General features: G+C 43.2%; 1 protein-coding gene across 1 annotated transcript; it reads right to left on the bottom strand.

Moving 5' to 3' along the window:
- Window positions 1-951, bottom strand: LOC127192151 (olfactory receptor 51G2-like). Its single transcript, XM_051149472.1, has one exon. It carries the CDS (start codon window positions 949-951, stop codon window positions 1-3), a length of 951 nt encoding a protein of 316 aa, XP_051005429.1.
- Window positions 952-14,505: the final 13,554 nt, after the last annotated feature.

Genomic DNA, 14,505 nt, shown 5'->3' with positions numbered 1-14,505 from the left:
CTAGGAAACTTCAACCCTCTTCTGCTGGAAACGCCTTAAGAAACCCTGACGGATCTGCTTTGACTTGATACTGTAGACAACAGGGTTCATGAAAGGTGGCACCAGGAAGTGCAGGTTGGCCATGAGCACAGCCAGAGCTGGGTAGCTGTGTTTCTCCACTCGGTGCAGCACAGACAGCCCCAACTTGGGCAAATAAAAGATGAGGACGATGCAGAGGTGTGAGACACACGTGTTGAGTGCCTTGAGCCGTTCCCCAGGTGTTGCAATGCCCAGCACAGTCCGTAGGATCAGAGCGTAGGACAGCATGATGAGGGAAGAGTCAAGGCCCAGTGAGAGTAGGATGGATACCAGGCCAACCAAACTGTTGATCCGGGTGTCTGAGCAGGCCAGTCCCACAAGGTCACAGTGCAGGCAGTAGCAGTGGGAGAGGGTACTGATCTGAGGAAAGAGCAGACGCCGCAAAAGGATGGGTCCGGGGAGGTTAAGCAAGACGGCCCGTACCAGAATGGCAGCCCCGACTTTTACCACTGCTGAGTGGGGGAGGATTGTGGCATAGTGCAGAGGATCACGGATAGCAATGAAGCGATCAAAGGCCATGGCCAGCAGCACACCAGATTCCACATAGGTGAAAGCATGGATGAAAAACATCTGGGCCGCACAGAAATCGAAGGGCAGCTCCCGAGTACCCAGCCAGAAGAGTCGTACCATGGTGGGGAAGGTGGAGGCACAGAGGCCCAGATCAGAGGCTGCTAGCATGGACAGGAAGATGTACATGGGTTCGTGTAAAGCTGGATCTGTGCGGATCAGGAAGAGGATGATGCTGTTGCCCAGGATGGAAACCACACAGATGAGGTTGATGGGAATAGAAACCCAATGATGGGAGGCTTCCAAGCCTGGAAAGCCAGTGAGGAGGAAGGTAGAGTGACCAGGAGTGCTGGTATTGCAGAACATCATGACTCCAGGAGGAAATCGTCCACCCTATGAGGAGACATTCATTCATTCATTCATGTGGTCGCTGAGGTAGAAAGGAAGAGCTGACTCATAGCCACTAAACCAATACTCCTGCGCGGGTGGTGGTGGCGCATGCCTTTAATCCCAGCACTTGGAGGCAGAGGCTAGTGGATCACTGTGAGTTCGAGGCCAGCCTGGTCTACAAAGCGAGTCCAGGACAGCCAAGGCTAAACAGAGAAACCCTGTATCAAAAAAATAGAATTAAAAAACCACTCCTCTTGCTTCTCTGAATAAAGTGTTTCTGAGTCAATCTCTGATTATTGCTAACTGACTTTTCTTTAGCCAATCAGCAGCTACCTTCACCTGGGCCTGAGCAATTTCCATTTTGTCACCTAAGTGAAACCTGAAAGCCTAACCTTCCAGAGAGCCTTCTCAGACTACATTTCACCCTTTAAACATTTTTAAATTTTTGGCTAATATGTAATAATTGTACATATCTTTGGGGAACCACGTGATATCTCAATACATTCATGCAATGTGTAGTGGTCAAAATAGCCTCTTCAAGTGTACCCACCGGTGACAAATTTCCTATGAAGATGAGTTGGCTTAAAACAAGTGGCCAATGTTTCCTTAAAGTCTGAGCAGCAAGGTGGGATTGTGCCAACTGCAATTTTATTAGTGTTTTCCCCAGTTCTGTGTCCTCCTTATCCTCTACTTAAAGCCTTTGTGTGTGATTCTGACCCTACCATCATGGCAGGTCTCGAGCTACACAGTCAACTAAAGAGCAGTTTTTTTTTAAACAGCCCCTTTCTGCCCTCTTACTACACAAGCTGTTCTATGGAGTCAACTACTTTGAAGTTCTCCTTACTTGGGAACAGAGGACTGAGGCTGGCAGAACCCAAGGGCATCACGTGATGCCCGGCAAGGCTATAGAAGCTTCTAGTATCCCTGGCTTAATAAAGCTCTGCCAAAGAGCCCAGACTGAGGTGTGTGAGCACTCCTGTTCTTACAAACTGACACATCGCTTTCTCTCAGCTTCCCTCCTCAGAATACCACTGCCTCCCTGGTCCACTAAGCAAGCACACTGGTTGCGTCCTAGACTGAATGAACAAATCACTAATCTCTCTGTCTCTCCCCAATACTGCAGTCCATTTCCTGTGGGCTCCTGTTTCCTTTCCTTTGTTTTATCCGTGAAACACTCAAAATACCTGTCATTTCACTCTAGAGCTTATTCTCCTAATCAACTAATCTTTGAACTATTTCCTCTCTTCAGATCCCAACAATTAGTTAATCATGCCAAACCACCGTCATTTCTCTGAGTAGTGAAATAGTTCCAATGTCCTATTTTCTTCAGTCTTTGTGTATTTCAGCTTGTTTTCAAATTTCCACTTGAGTTATACTCAGAATATTTATTAAAATTTCAGTATGAATACTTAAATTATTACATAGACACGCAGAATGAATAAATCAAATAAATAAATAAATAAATAAAATAGGGTTCTAATTTGTTTTAGCAACTTTGTCTTTGTTTAATGAACATTGGTGGTTCCCTGGTTCATGGAGGTTCAAACCTAAGCAAAATCTTCCATAGTGAGTCCAAAAGAGAAAAGACCTTGATCTTACATCTCCAGTCTTTTCAATCACCTTTCCCCTTAAGATATACTTCTGCTCATCAAATTTGCTATGTTTGACCATTAAAAAATATCTTGACTATGGTATAGCATATGCACAAATCGGCATGCATATCAAAAATGCAAAACTTGATGAATTTTCACAAAGTGAGTATATTTCTGTAACCAAATATTGAAAGCCAGAAGAAGATGGCTCAGAGGAGAAAGGTAGTTTCTGGGGAACCCTGGTGTGAGTCCACTCTGCAAAGGCCATGTAAAAGTGGAAGAAAAGAAAGAGTTTCACAAAGTTATCATCTGATCTCCACACGTGTGCCATGGCATACGTGCGTGCATGCACACACACACACACACACACACACACACACACACACACACACACACACCACATTTTTAAATAAGAAACCAAATGTTTTCAGAATCTTCAAGTCCTAGGACCACCCCCCCCCCCCCAATGATTCCATCCTCTCACTATCCTGATTTATGACACCAAAGATTAATGCTATAAATCTTGGAACCTTATATAACTAGAATCATACAGTATTCACTTGTGGATGCAACTTGTTCAACTTTATGTCTGTGACACATAGACACACTGCTCCATGAACTTGCATTTTATTGGCTTTCTTTGCTGGATGATTTTCCTCTGTGGGCATACACAATGATGTGGATCTGACACACAGTGTTTACTTCATCTTGTCAGCTCATTTTCTGATTCAGTGAACATCTGGGGACCCCAGAGCTCAAGAAACCCCATGGAAGAGGATGCAGAAGAAACACAAGAGCCAGGAGGGATGAAGGACACCAGGAGAACAAAGCCCTCTAAATCAACTGAGCAGAACACATATGCACTCATTGAAACTGAAGCAGAAAGTACAGGGCCTGCGTGGGTCTGTGCAAGGTCTACTACATATGTGTTAGAGCTTTCCGTTTAGTACTTTTATGAGACTTCTGAAAGTGTGAGTGAGTGAGTCTCCAACTCTTGTGCCTTCTCTCGGGGCTTTTTTCCTTCTGTTGGTTTGCCTTGTCCAACTTCAATGTGATGATTTTGTTTTATCTTATTATATTTTATTATAAAAACCCTATGGTATAATAAAATTCAATAAATTATTTTGTAGACATATATGTATGGTTACAGTAAAATTTCAATAAAGATGTATTTTTAGGGGCTGGAGATAGGGCTCGGTGATTAAGAGCACTGTCTGCTCTTCCAGAGGACCTGGGTTCAATTCCCAACACCCACATGGCAGCTCACAACTGTCTGTAGCTCCAAGAGCTGACACCCTCACACAGATATGCATGCAGGCTAAACACCAGGGTACATAAAACAAAAATAAATAAATTATTTTTAAAAAAACAAAGTCTGGAAACACCCTTGAGTAATGAAAACCCAGAAATATAAGACTTTAGACAGTTTCAAAATCCATCATTCCCTCTTTCTCCCTTTTTTTTTTTAATACACCTCTTTGGAAAACTGCAAGAATAAAGGTTGCTAAAGATGAGTTCATAGCAGGCAGCATTTTGCCTGTCTGAATCCTACAGTCTCCTTACACTGACTGCATATCCATATGCTTTGCCTAAGTCTGTCACACAAGTGAAACCACACATGGTAACAGTATGTGTTATACGTAAACATGAACAGCCATCCAGGCAGGGACACATGCACACCTGCAGGGGCTGATATCTACACTTCGGCCTATGGACTGTAGCCTCCAGAAGTTGTGTTTCTCAGCGTGGGCTGTCATTGTGCCTTTTCCTATAATAAAGAACCATTACTGACATCACAGAGTTGTATGAAAGTGGGAATGGCTGCCCGTTGTTTTGCATCTTGGAGGCATTGAAGACAGTGTAATAATGCTAACCATGCCCTAGACTAGGATTTACTAGTCAGCAGCTCATGAAGTCTCCCACTTTCTAAAGCCTGTGAATGACATTATCTCCTTCCTGAAGATGAAAGAAAGTCTACAAGATGAGAAACCCTGTCCATACCTCATTAGAAGTAAGCAGAAGAAACAAAACAATATGACACCAACACTCATGTGTCTGTCATTCGTCATCCTCACTCCTAAAATCTTTTAAAAATAATTGTCTATTGTTATAATGTATCCATACACACATACACATATGCATGCATACACACATACATACATAGGTTTATACATATGTGACTTAAAATAGGGCTTGGTGCATGAGCACTAAAGTGGCTACCACACGAACTTCATGCATACTGCGGTAGGGATGCACACCTGCTATCCCAGTACATACGGTTGGGATAGGAAGATTGTGAATCTGAGACCAGCCTAGGCTACAACAGTGAGTCCCGGTCTCTAAAATGATGATAATGATTGATAATATAAATTACTTAGTTATTGAGGACTCTCTGTTTTTGAAACAGATAAAAATTATCATTCCTATTTTGCACATGGGCAAACCAAGTAATTTGCTAACTTTGCCTAAAACCATGGAGTTGAGAAGTGAGTGGGCAGAATAGAAAACAAGACAGTCTGATCCCAGCGGCTGCTTAAGCACTGTGTTATGATGCTTCTTCTTTACCTATTGTGCCTATTAACAGGACTAATGCTGAAATATCTGTCCCCAAAGAGGTGACATAAAGTTACATATTTAAGAGTCCTCTTTATCTATCTCCCCTGCCTCCCCAGTGACCGCTTACATGTGCCAGTCCTGAGTACACTCATGTTTCAGCACCCTAGCCAAAACCTCATGTGCTTCATGACATCCTGTGCTGCAAACTGAGTGAGTTTAGTTCTAGAGTTATGGCTTGAGGGCAAGAATGCTCTCCTCAAAGCAGCAATCTCCTGAGAGAGCAACTAAGACACTTGATCGCGCTAGATGTGGCATGGGGAGGGGAGGTGGAAAGAGGTGGCTAATAGATAAAATGGATAAATGATGTATGGGCAGAAGGTTGGACAAATAGATGGAAAATCAATAGCAGTCAATTCTGGGAATGGAAAAAAATTAAATTATGTTCTCTGCCCTTCTACCATTTTACTTCTATGGACCCCAGAAGATCATGAATAGTGTAAATAGTCTATTTTGTTTTGCTAATCAAAGAAGTATATCCCCAATAGCTTAACTATAAATCTTGAAAGGAAATGGCCTGGCTTAGAAAAAGTTGGAGACCCCAAGAAGGTTTCTATGGCAACCAAGCATCCTTCACCAACACTCAAGGGAATGTGAGGTAAGCCTCTGGCTTTGCCAGCTGGGTCCTAGGGCCAAAAGGGAAGACACAGGAAAATATGCCATAGCACTGAATCCTAAGCTTAGCAGAGACCAACATGAGCCAGGAGCCCAAGCCATGATATTGATATACCTTAGCTAACATTAAGGCTAAAATTACACTGCTCAGAAATAAGCTTGGTATAAACTGCCTCTGCCAGGCACCTGTGCAAAAGAGTCACAGACTGCTTCTAGGGTGTGTGGACAACCAGACTCTTCCACCTCCTCTGCTTCTGGGCTGGCTGAAGCTGGGTGCAGCAGGGGATGGGGGTGACCTGCTCTCTACATCTCCTTCCCTACCACTGCTTTCAAGAAGAGATCCTCAGAGCTGTGGCTGAGAATCAATGAACTTAGATCTGATGCTGTCAGTACAGCTGCATGAGGTCATGTGAAAGGATGGGAACTGGAAAGTCTTGCAAAACTTTTGTTTGTTTATAAATTCATAATCTATATAAGAAAAAAAATCTCATTTTTAAATAAATCGGATCCTTACATTTTTTTAATTCTGACTTGTATTAAATCTCTTTAAATGTTTTAAACAGTTGATCTTCAATTTTTCACCATATCTTGTTTTTGCTAAAACAACTAAAATCTTATATTTAACTGGCAAGGTTAAAGCCTAGAGTAGGTCCAGAGTGTACCTAGTATTAAGATATTAAGTATCTAGTATTAAGATGATATTAAGTATCTAGTATTAAGATTATCTGTATTAAATGATAGAGAAAAAAGAAAGGAGGGAGGGAGGGAGGGAAGAAGACAGGAACTGACACAAAAGCCTTTTATGTAAATCACAAGCGGCTATAACCATTTCATAGTCGGGCCATTGGGCTCTTCCTTTCTGTGTTAACACAGATAAAGCTAAGGTCATCTGAGCTCTCTGTAAATGTGATCTCTCTTTAACTTCCTTGAGTGGCTTTAAGCATGGATAATACATGCATTCTGCTACAAGCATACATTTCACATTGGCATTTCAGAGGTTGGGACAGGTTGGCATATAATGCATATTATATTCTAGGCAGGGACCATAGGATTAAAAGTGCATGCTCTAGGCACTAAAGAAATGGCTCAGTGATTAAGAACATATGCTGCTCTTTCAAAGGACCCAGGTTCACTTCCCCAACCCATGTGATAGATCACAACCCTTTGGGAGTATGTGCAGTATACATACATACATGCAGTGTACAATATATGTGTGTGTGTGTGTGTGTGTGTGTGTGTGTGTACACATACATGCAGGCAAAACACTCAAACACAAAAAGTAGTTAAATTAACCTAAAAATATTTTAAGTCCATATATCCACCAAGTCTAGGTTTGAATCTTGGCACTGCTGCTTGCCATCTGTGAGCATTGGGCATGTTTTAACACCTCTGTCTCTTAAGTTGCCTAATTTGTAAGTAAGAAATAATAAGAGCACTTCTGCCCTTGAATGGCAGTGTGAGTCTTGAGATCATCAGTAAACCATGAGGCCCTACTAAGTGTTAAAGAGATCAGTTGTTGGATGGCTAGTAGCCCCCTCAGACTGAGTTAGCTTAGCGGAAGGGGGACTGCCAGCTGCGCTGCTCAAACTAATCAGAAACTGCCCTTTGGATGGAGGTTTCATCAAACAGCTGGACCGAGGCAGATCCTATGCTGTCATTGTCTTTGCCCCACAACAGGCTGCAAAACAGCTGTTAGATTCTGCCTGTGTCTGGAGCAGCCTCTGCAGGAAGTCCTGAGGAATCATCCACACGTTACAGCTTTTCCCAGATTTGACCAGGTAGTTGAAAATTGAAGAGCAGTGTTTCCCTTCATCCTGCATTGCTCTTCTTCTCATGATTGGTCTCAGTCCAAACCACTTAGGCAAGTCAGATGTAAAGAGGGCCTCACAGACCCAAGTCCCTTGTGTTATAAAAGGAAAAAAAAAAAAAAAAAAAAAAAAACAGGAAAGGCCTTCATCCAGTCGCTATCATGTTTCAGGTCACAGAATGACCCAGAGGGAAGGTGGCTACCCTACATGGCTATCTTTCTGCTCATAGCAGAAATGATGGTGCAGGCATGTGTGCAAGTCCATGGTGCCCAGTGCCCTCAGCCCAGACTGGCACCTCATCTGTTCACTCACCACAGCTCCAAAGCCTGTGACTCTTCTCATCTGTTCCTCTGTTAGTAAGAAGCATCTCTTGTTCTGCCCATAAAGGCCAGTACTTTATAATCTTCCTGTTAGAAGTAGAGACACAACAGGTCTGCTGGGAACCAGATGCAAATCCAAGAGATTTATGCAGCTAACCTTGCTGAGGTCCCTGAGCTCTCGGCCAGGCAGCTCTGAGACTTGATGTGGAAGCAGCGGGCAAGTGATTCAGTACCTGATGATTTTCTCAGAGGCAGCAGGAGGATGCTCAGATACCTCATATGGAATGCCTACTTTTCCAGAAGACCCAACTCAGTGAACTACAGAGACAGGTGGAGGCAAGTGGTGAGCAAGTAGACACCCTCTGTCCTTCTAGGGAAGAGATCTTGAAGAATGCCTGCATCTAGAAGGCATCAGCACAGCTTCTTTCCAAAAAGAAAATAGGGTAGCCAGAAACATGCATCAGTGCTTTAGAAAGGAGAAGAAAGGGTACTTACTTAACTCCAAGTGATGCCTAGGAAATGACAGTGTTTGAAAGTGAAACTACGCTCATGAAGCAAGCTTTCTCTCTCTCTCCCAGAGATGCCCTGGGACATCATCTGCCAAGCATGAGGTAGTGGAAAACTTCAGGGATATTTATTTCTAGATCTGTCACCAATACTTGATTATGAGCAAATGACTTCCTTGACCCATAGTCTTTATTTGTATAAGGTAGTAGGTGGTGGTTGCTCCACAGAATCATTAATTACTATGATGAAATTAAGATATATGGAGCTGGGAAAGTGTGTTCTTCCAGAGGACCAGAGTTTGGTTCTCAGCACTCACATCAGGTACCACGACTGCCCAATGACTCCAGCTCCAAGATACCCAATATCCTCTTCTGGCCTCCATGGGCACTTGAGCATGAGCACACACACACACACACACACACACACACACACACACGCACACACACTAAATCTTGTTTTTTCAACACTCATTAATCTTGTTCGTTTCAGATGTCTTTGTTTTATAAAGTGACTTCACATTTTCCTTTTTTAATTAATTTATTTATTTATTCTCTTTACATCCTGGTCACAGCCCCCTCCCTCCACACTTCCCAGGCCCATCATCCTTTCTCTTCCCCCATCCCCTATTCCTCAGGAAAGGGAAGCCCCCCTTCCCACCCACCCTAGCTTATCAAGTTATATCAGGACTGAGTGTGTCCTCTTTCCCTGTGGCCTGGCAAGGTAGTCCCACCAGGGGAAGTGATTGAAAAGCTGGCAAGAGAGTCCATATCATAGAGAGCCCCCACTCCCCTTACTAGAGGACCCATGTGAAGCCGAGCTGCCCATCGGCTACATCTTTGTAGTGGGCCTACGTCAAGCCCATGCACAGTCCTTGGCCGGCCCTTCAGTCTCAGTAGGACCCTCTGGGCCCTGGATAGTTTGCTCTGTTGGTCTTCTTGTGAATTTCCTGTCAATTCCAGGTCCTTTTCTCTTTCCCCTCACTTTCCCACACATTTTCTTTTAAAATACAAAGCTTTTATGTGATTCCTTTTCTTTCTTATTGTTTGAGCATTTCCTACACACATATGCTGTGTGTTGATCAACTATGAACCCACCCCCTTTCCTCCGGTCCTCCTCATCCCCTCACCATTTTCCCTGCCAAACTCATGTGCTTAAAATAAAAAAGAAAACCACCACCAAGTACTTCAAAACTTAAGTGAATTAGAACATACGAGGCTCTTAGGAAAGGACTTGTAAACTTTACACACACATTTCTTTGACCTCCCTGTAAGAAGTTAAGAGCTATTTTTGATGATGACCTGTCAAGCCTTCTCTATAGCCAATATTACCACATTAACCTCTCCACATTCTGTGCTTGGAGAGGACTTTTAATAAACTTTTTACTTTGGACTATATCAAACCAATTCAGAGAGACAGAGAGACAGAGAGAGGGGGGGAGAGAGGGAGAGATAGAGGTGCTTCAGCTACTCTCCAGGTATACCTCAAGCCAGCCAAGTTGGCAAGCGAAATTAATTTCAGACAAGGCCTTCTCTTTGAATCCTTTTTTATAAGGATCCTAAGCCATTGCTTCATTTCTTGATATCATCATCATCATCATCATCATCATCATCATCATCATCATCCCTGTCTCAATATGTGAATCTCACAACACAGAAATTAATTCAGACCACAGTCATGGGACTTCCAAGTTGATGCCATCCCTGTCCTCTCAGCAGGTCATACCGCAGTTCTACCCATCACCTATTCTAACTCATGAAGCACATTCAAGATGATGGTTTTCAGAGGGAAGGCCCATTATTAGGACTCCTTGATATAAAGCAGTTACTGGCTACAGGTAATACATTTGTAATAGCTTAATCATCATCAAGTTTTAAAATGGTGGTGCTTGGCAGACACCATGTAGGAGGGAAAACAGATATGCTCAAATATTACGTATTTTGTTAGAAATTTTCCATTTATTTAACATAAATAATATCACTAGAAAACTGCTCAGATTTTTCCTAGAAATAGTAAAAAGAAATAGACTAAGAAGTGGTATTATATATAATTACCTATGGCAGTACTTCCACTTCCTCCAGGAACCCCAACTTCCTCCTGTCACTTCCCACAGGAAGCAAAGTGATCTCAAATCTTAAGACCTCAAAATGGATCAAATGATGTAAGCAAAAGTCCAAGGAGTCTGAGATTAATTTTGGCTGCCATCTTGGCTGGCTTGAGGTATACCTGGAAAGTTGTCAAAGCCCCCCCCCCTTCTTCTTCTTCTTCTTCTTCTTCTTCTTCTTCTTCTTCTTCTTCTTCTTCTTCTTCTTTCTCTCTCTCTCTCTCTCTCTCTCTCTCTCTCTCTCTCTCTCTCTCTCTCCCTCTCTCTTTCTGTGTGTGTCTCTCTGTCTGTCTGTCTGTCTGTCTGCCTCTCTCTCTCTCTCTCTCTGTATGTGTGTGTGTGTGTGTGTGTCTTTCTGAATTAATTTGATATAGACCAAAATAAAGAGTATTAAAAGTCTTCTCCAACCATGGAACATGGGGAGGTTAATGTGATATGTTGGTTATAGAGGAGGCTTGTCAGGCCACTGGAAAACAGCACTTAACTTCTTACAGGGAGGTCAAAGGAATGTATGTAAAGTTTATAAGTCCTTTCCTAAGAGCCTCTTATGTTCTAATTTACTTAAGTTTTAAAGGACTTGATGGTTTTTTTAAGCACATGAGTTTGGCAGGGGAAATGGTGAGGGGATGAGGAGGACTGGAGGAAAGGGGGTGGGTGCATAGTTGATCAAAATACATTATGTGCATATAGGAAATTTCCCTGAAAGTATTAAAAAAGAAAGTTATTGGTTTTTATTAACTACTCAATGTGTGATATTTTATTATAGGAACAGAAATCAACAAAGGCTTTACCTGTAAGAGTAAAGGGCATCCCATAATTCTGTTACATAGCCAAAACCAGCAACTAGTTGACCCTCTATCACTCTTTCTTGTCCCTCTCCCACACCCATTGACTGATCCCTTTCTGTTCCTGTAGAGGAGTTTTAATTTCCGGAACATGGCTGCTCTGGCAAAAGATCACATGTAAAGACCTTCTAGGTATGTATGATGCAGCTGGAAGGCAGGCAGGCATTTCCTGGATTACAGTATGGTCTGGCTGGAATACAGACATGCCCTTAGTGCAACACCTCTAATCCCTAACAATGATGATAAGGTTAGCTTGTATAAGGAAACAGCCATGTTTGAAAGTGACACCTAATGGAAGGGCAGACAAAGTGAAGAGTCAGAGAAAGGTTTGACAGAATGAGTCAGAGATAGGACACACCCAACTCATGAAGAAACAGCACAGGAAAGAGACTCTACTTAAGAGAAGAGAGAGGGGGGAGGAAGAGGAGTAGTTGTGTGTATGACAGTTGTGTGAGGACAGTTGCGCAAGGACAGGCTGCAGAGAGAACAAGGTAGACACAGATGAAGACAGAATGAGCCAGAGAATAAGAAGGAGCCAGAAGATTAGAGCAGATTGCCAAAGTATGAGGCCAAGCAGAGCAATTCAGTCAAAAGCCAAGAGAAGTAAGATTGAGTAAATCATCTTGGAAGCTTAGGTTATACAGAGCCTAGAAGATTCCAGGCCTTGGCCTAGAGGTAGTTGTTAGAGAGAAAGAAATTATCTAAGCTCAGCCCAAGCCATGTATTCGTGCAGCTTCTTTGGGACTTCTTATGTCACTAAATTAGAAATAAGCAGAGGATGCCCTTCTTGTCCTGCCCAGAGTGGACTTATCTCTCCCACCAGGGACAACCTGGGCTACCGACACACACTAACGTCAGTGGAGACTAGGACTAAGCATCTCATTTCACCAATATGCTGGACAGTAATATCAATGGCATTAATTCTTCCTAATAAAGACTTGGATCATCTCATTATGGTGGGGAAAAAGACTGAAATATCAAAGTACTATCTATGAGTGAAAGGAATTTGGAATAAGTGGTAGTTTGGGTCTTTAGATAATTACCAAATGTAGGAGCTAAGGCAGCCAAAGCAACTATGCATGTATTAGTCGGTCTGTGTGAGTGTTATACAATATGTACCAATACAACTCTAGGGTGTGTATTAATCTCTCTAGCCAGTGTGTAAACTGAAACAGATAGAGCGCCATCTAGTGGTAAATAGCAAAATGGACATTGAATCTATTTGCCTTATTTTGGAACCCACGTGCTTTGCAGGAAATAGCAACAGATCTTCAGGCATATGAACCTGGGTCATTTTCTGATGTTTACATATTTCTTCGTCCCTTGAAATGCTTGACTCTGTATTTTGTTCTGCTTTCTGGGACGGCAGCACAATCTAGACAGTAGATGTCTCCTCGTGGCCTTTCACTACGAAAATTTTCTCTTAAATGGGACTGGAAATTTCAAAACATAGAATGCTTTTATGTTTCCTAAATATGATAAATATCAAGGAAAATCCAACTGATGTTTTTAGAGCAAGTTATAATACAGTCGATGCCCACAAATCTCAACTCCCTTCATTGGTATAACACATACCTTGACATCATAAAGAATACATTTCTCACTCTATCTGAGAAGAGGGAGGCAAAATCAGAAGATAGAATGGTGGGAAATGATCATACTTAAAATACACTGCACAATTAATGTATGCTAATAAAAACGGTGGTGGGATCTTTCATCTCAGATTTTAAAGAACTGTCAGTCTTGCTGGAAGGACTCCATCACTGTAGGAAACAGATGGTGACTCCTCTGCATTTCAGACCTCTTCTCCTAGATGCTCCCAGACGCGAGGTGAAGACCAGGTCAAAGACAGAAGGCGGATATCCTGTAGATTACATGCTGTTAAATGAGACAAGAAATCCTCAGAGAGAAAGCACCCAGGAAGAAAGGTGCTGACTTTTCCTTGCCTGCAGGCGGGAGTCTGAGCTTTCCGGCACCTCTGACCTCTCCTCCCAGTCTCCGCCCTCTCTGCCTCCCCTTGCCACTCAACTCTCCGCTCCTCCCCTGGCTCCTCCCACTCCCTTCTAGCTTGGCCTCTGAGAGGAAACTGAAAGTGAAATACTGGAAGACCGCTTGGAAAAGCGAAGCTGGGAGCCAGTGGCCAAGGCTGAGGACCCTGATAAGGTGAGTGAGGCTGGGACCCCCAGCCCGCCTAGAAGGGCTCTCTTTCCAGCCCTAGATCCAGGAGTCCCCTTCCCACCAGCGCACCCCACCCCCGAACTTGCCGGTCCACATGCTGCTTCTCTTCTGTAGTTCTCAAGTCCCAGGCCTGTGGTAGCTGGGCTCTGAAAATGACTTTCCCGGTACCCTGGAAGGGGCTGCCTTGGTGCCTGGTGCCTGAGCTGAGGGTAGGAGAAGCAGGACCGGTGACCTAGCCCAGAGGGGAGCGCAGGGACACCCCTGCCCCTTGAAGACCCCTGCTGGAGAAAAGTGCTAGCCATTTTAAATGTTCTATTGAAAATTGATGTGGGGTTAAGATACAAAGAGCCCTAAAGGAAGTTGAGACAGGTACCAAGTTTCGAGCAGCTTCCAGACGAGCCCGGGGAGTGCTCCCCACAAATGTGGATGAATGAGGACACATATACATATATGTACATAGACATTTATACAGGTCGACGTATGGGCACTCCTATATGGATGCATTTGCGCTTGAGTGTAATTTGCATATAAGAACATATGATAAATAAAAATGCATACATATGCAACCCTAATAACTGGGAAGTGTACTCTCAGATGACGTCAGAATGGACGCACATCTTGAGGTACACTTACATGAACTGAGTGGGTACCTAATGACACACCTAAGCTGTATGGTATAGCCTATATTGTTCAATCTCCATATATGCAGCCCAGCATATTTGACGAAGATGTCACATGTAATGAGTAACTGCAGAAACCTTGACTCCTAACTCTAGTTACTGTCAAGATTAATGAAGACCAGGCTGGGCGTTGGTGGCGCACACCTTTAGTCCCAGCACTCAGAAGGCAGAGGCGGGTTGGATCTCTGTGAGTTCAAGGGCAGCCTGGGCCACAAAGCGTATTTCAGGACAGCCAAGGCTACACAGCTAAAGAATAAAAAAAAGAAAAAAG

The sequence above is a fragment of the Acomys russatus genome, chromosome 7 (genome assembly GCF_903995435.1).
Source record: "Acomys russatus chromosome 7, mAcoRus1.1, whole genome shotgun sequence".
NCBI classification, from domain to species: Eukaryota; Metazoa; Chordata; class Mammalia; order Rodentia; family Muridae; genus Acomys; species Acomys russatus.
This window is presented reverse-complemented; position numbering and strand designations above follow the sequence as displayed.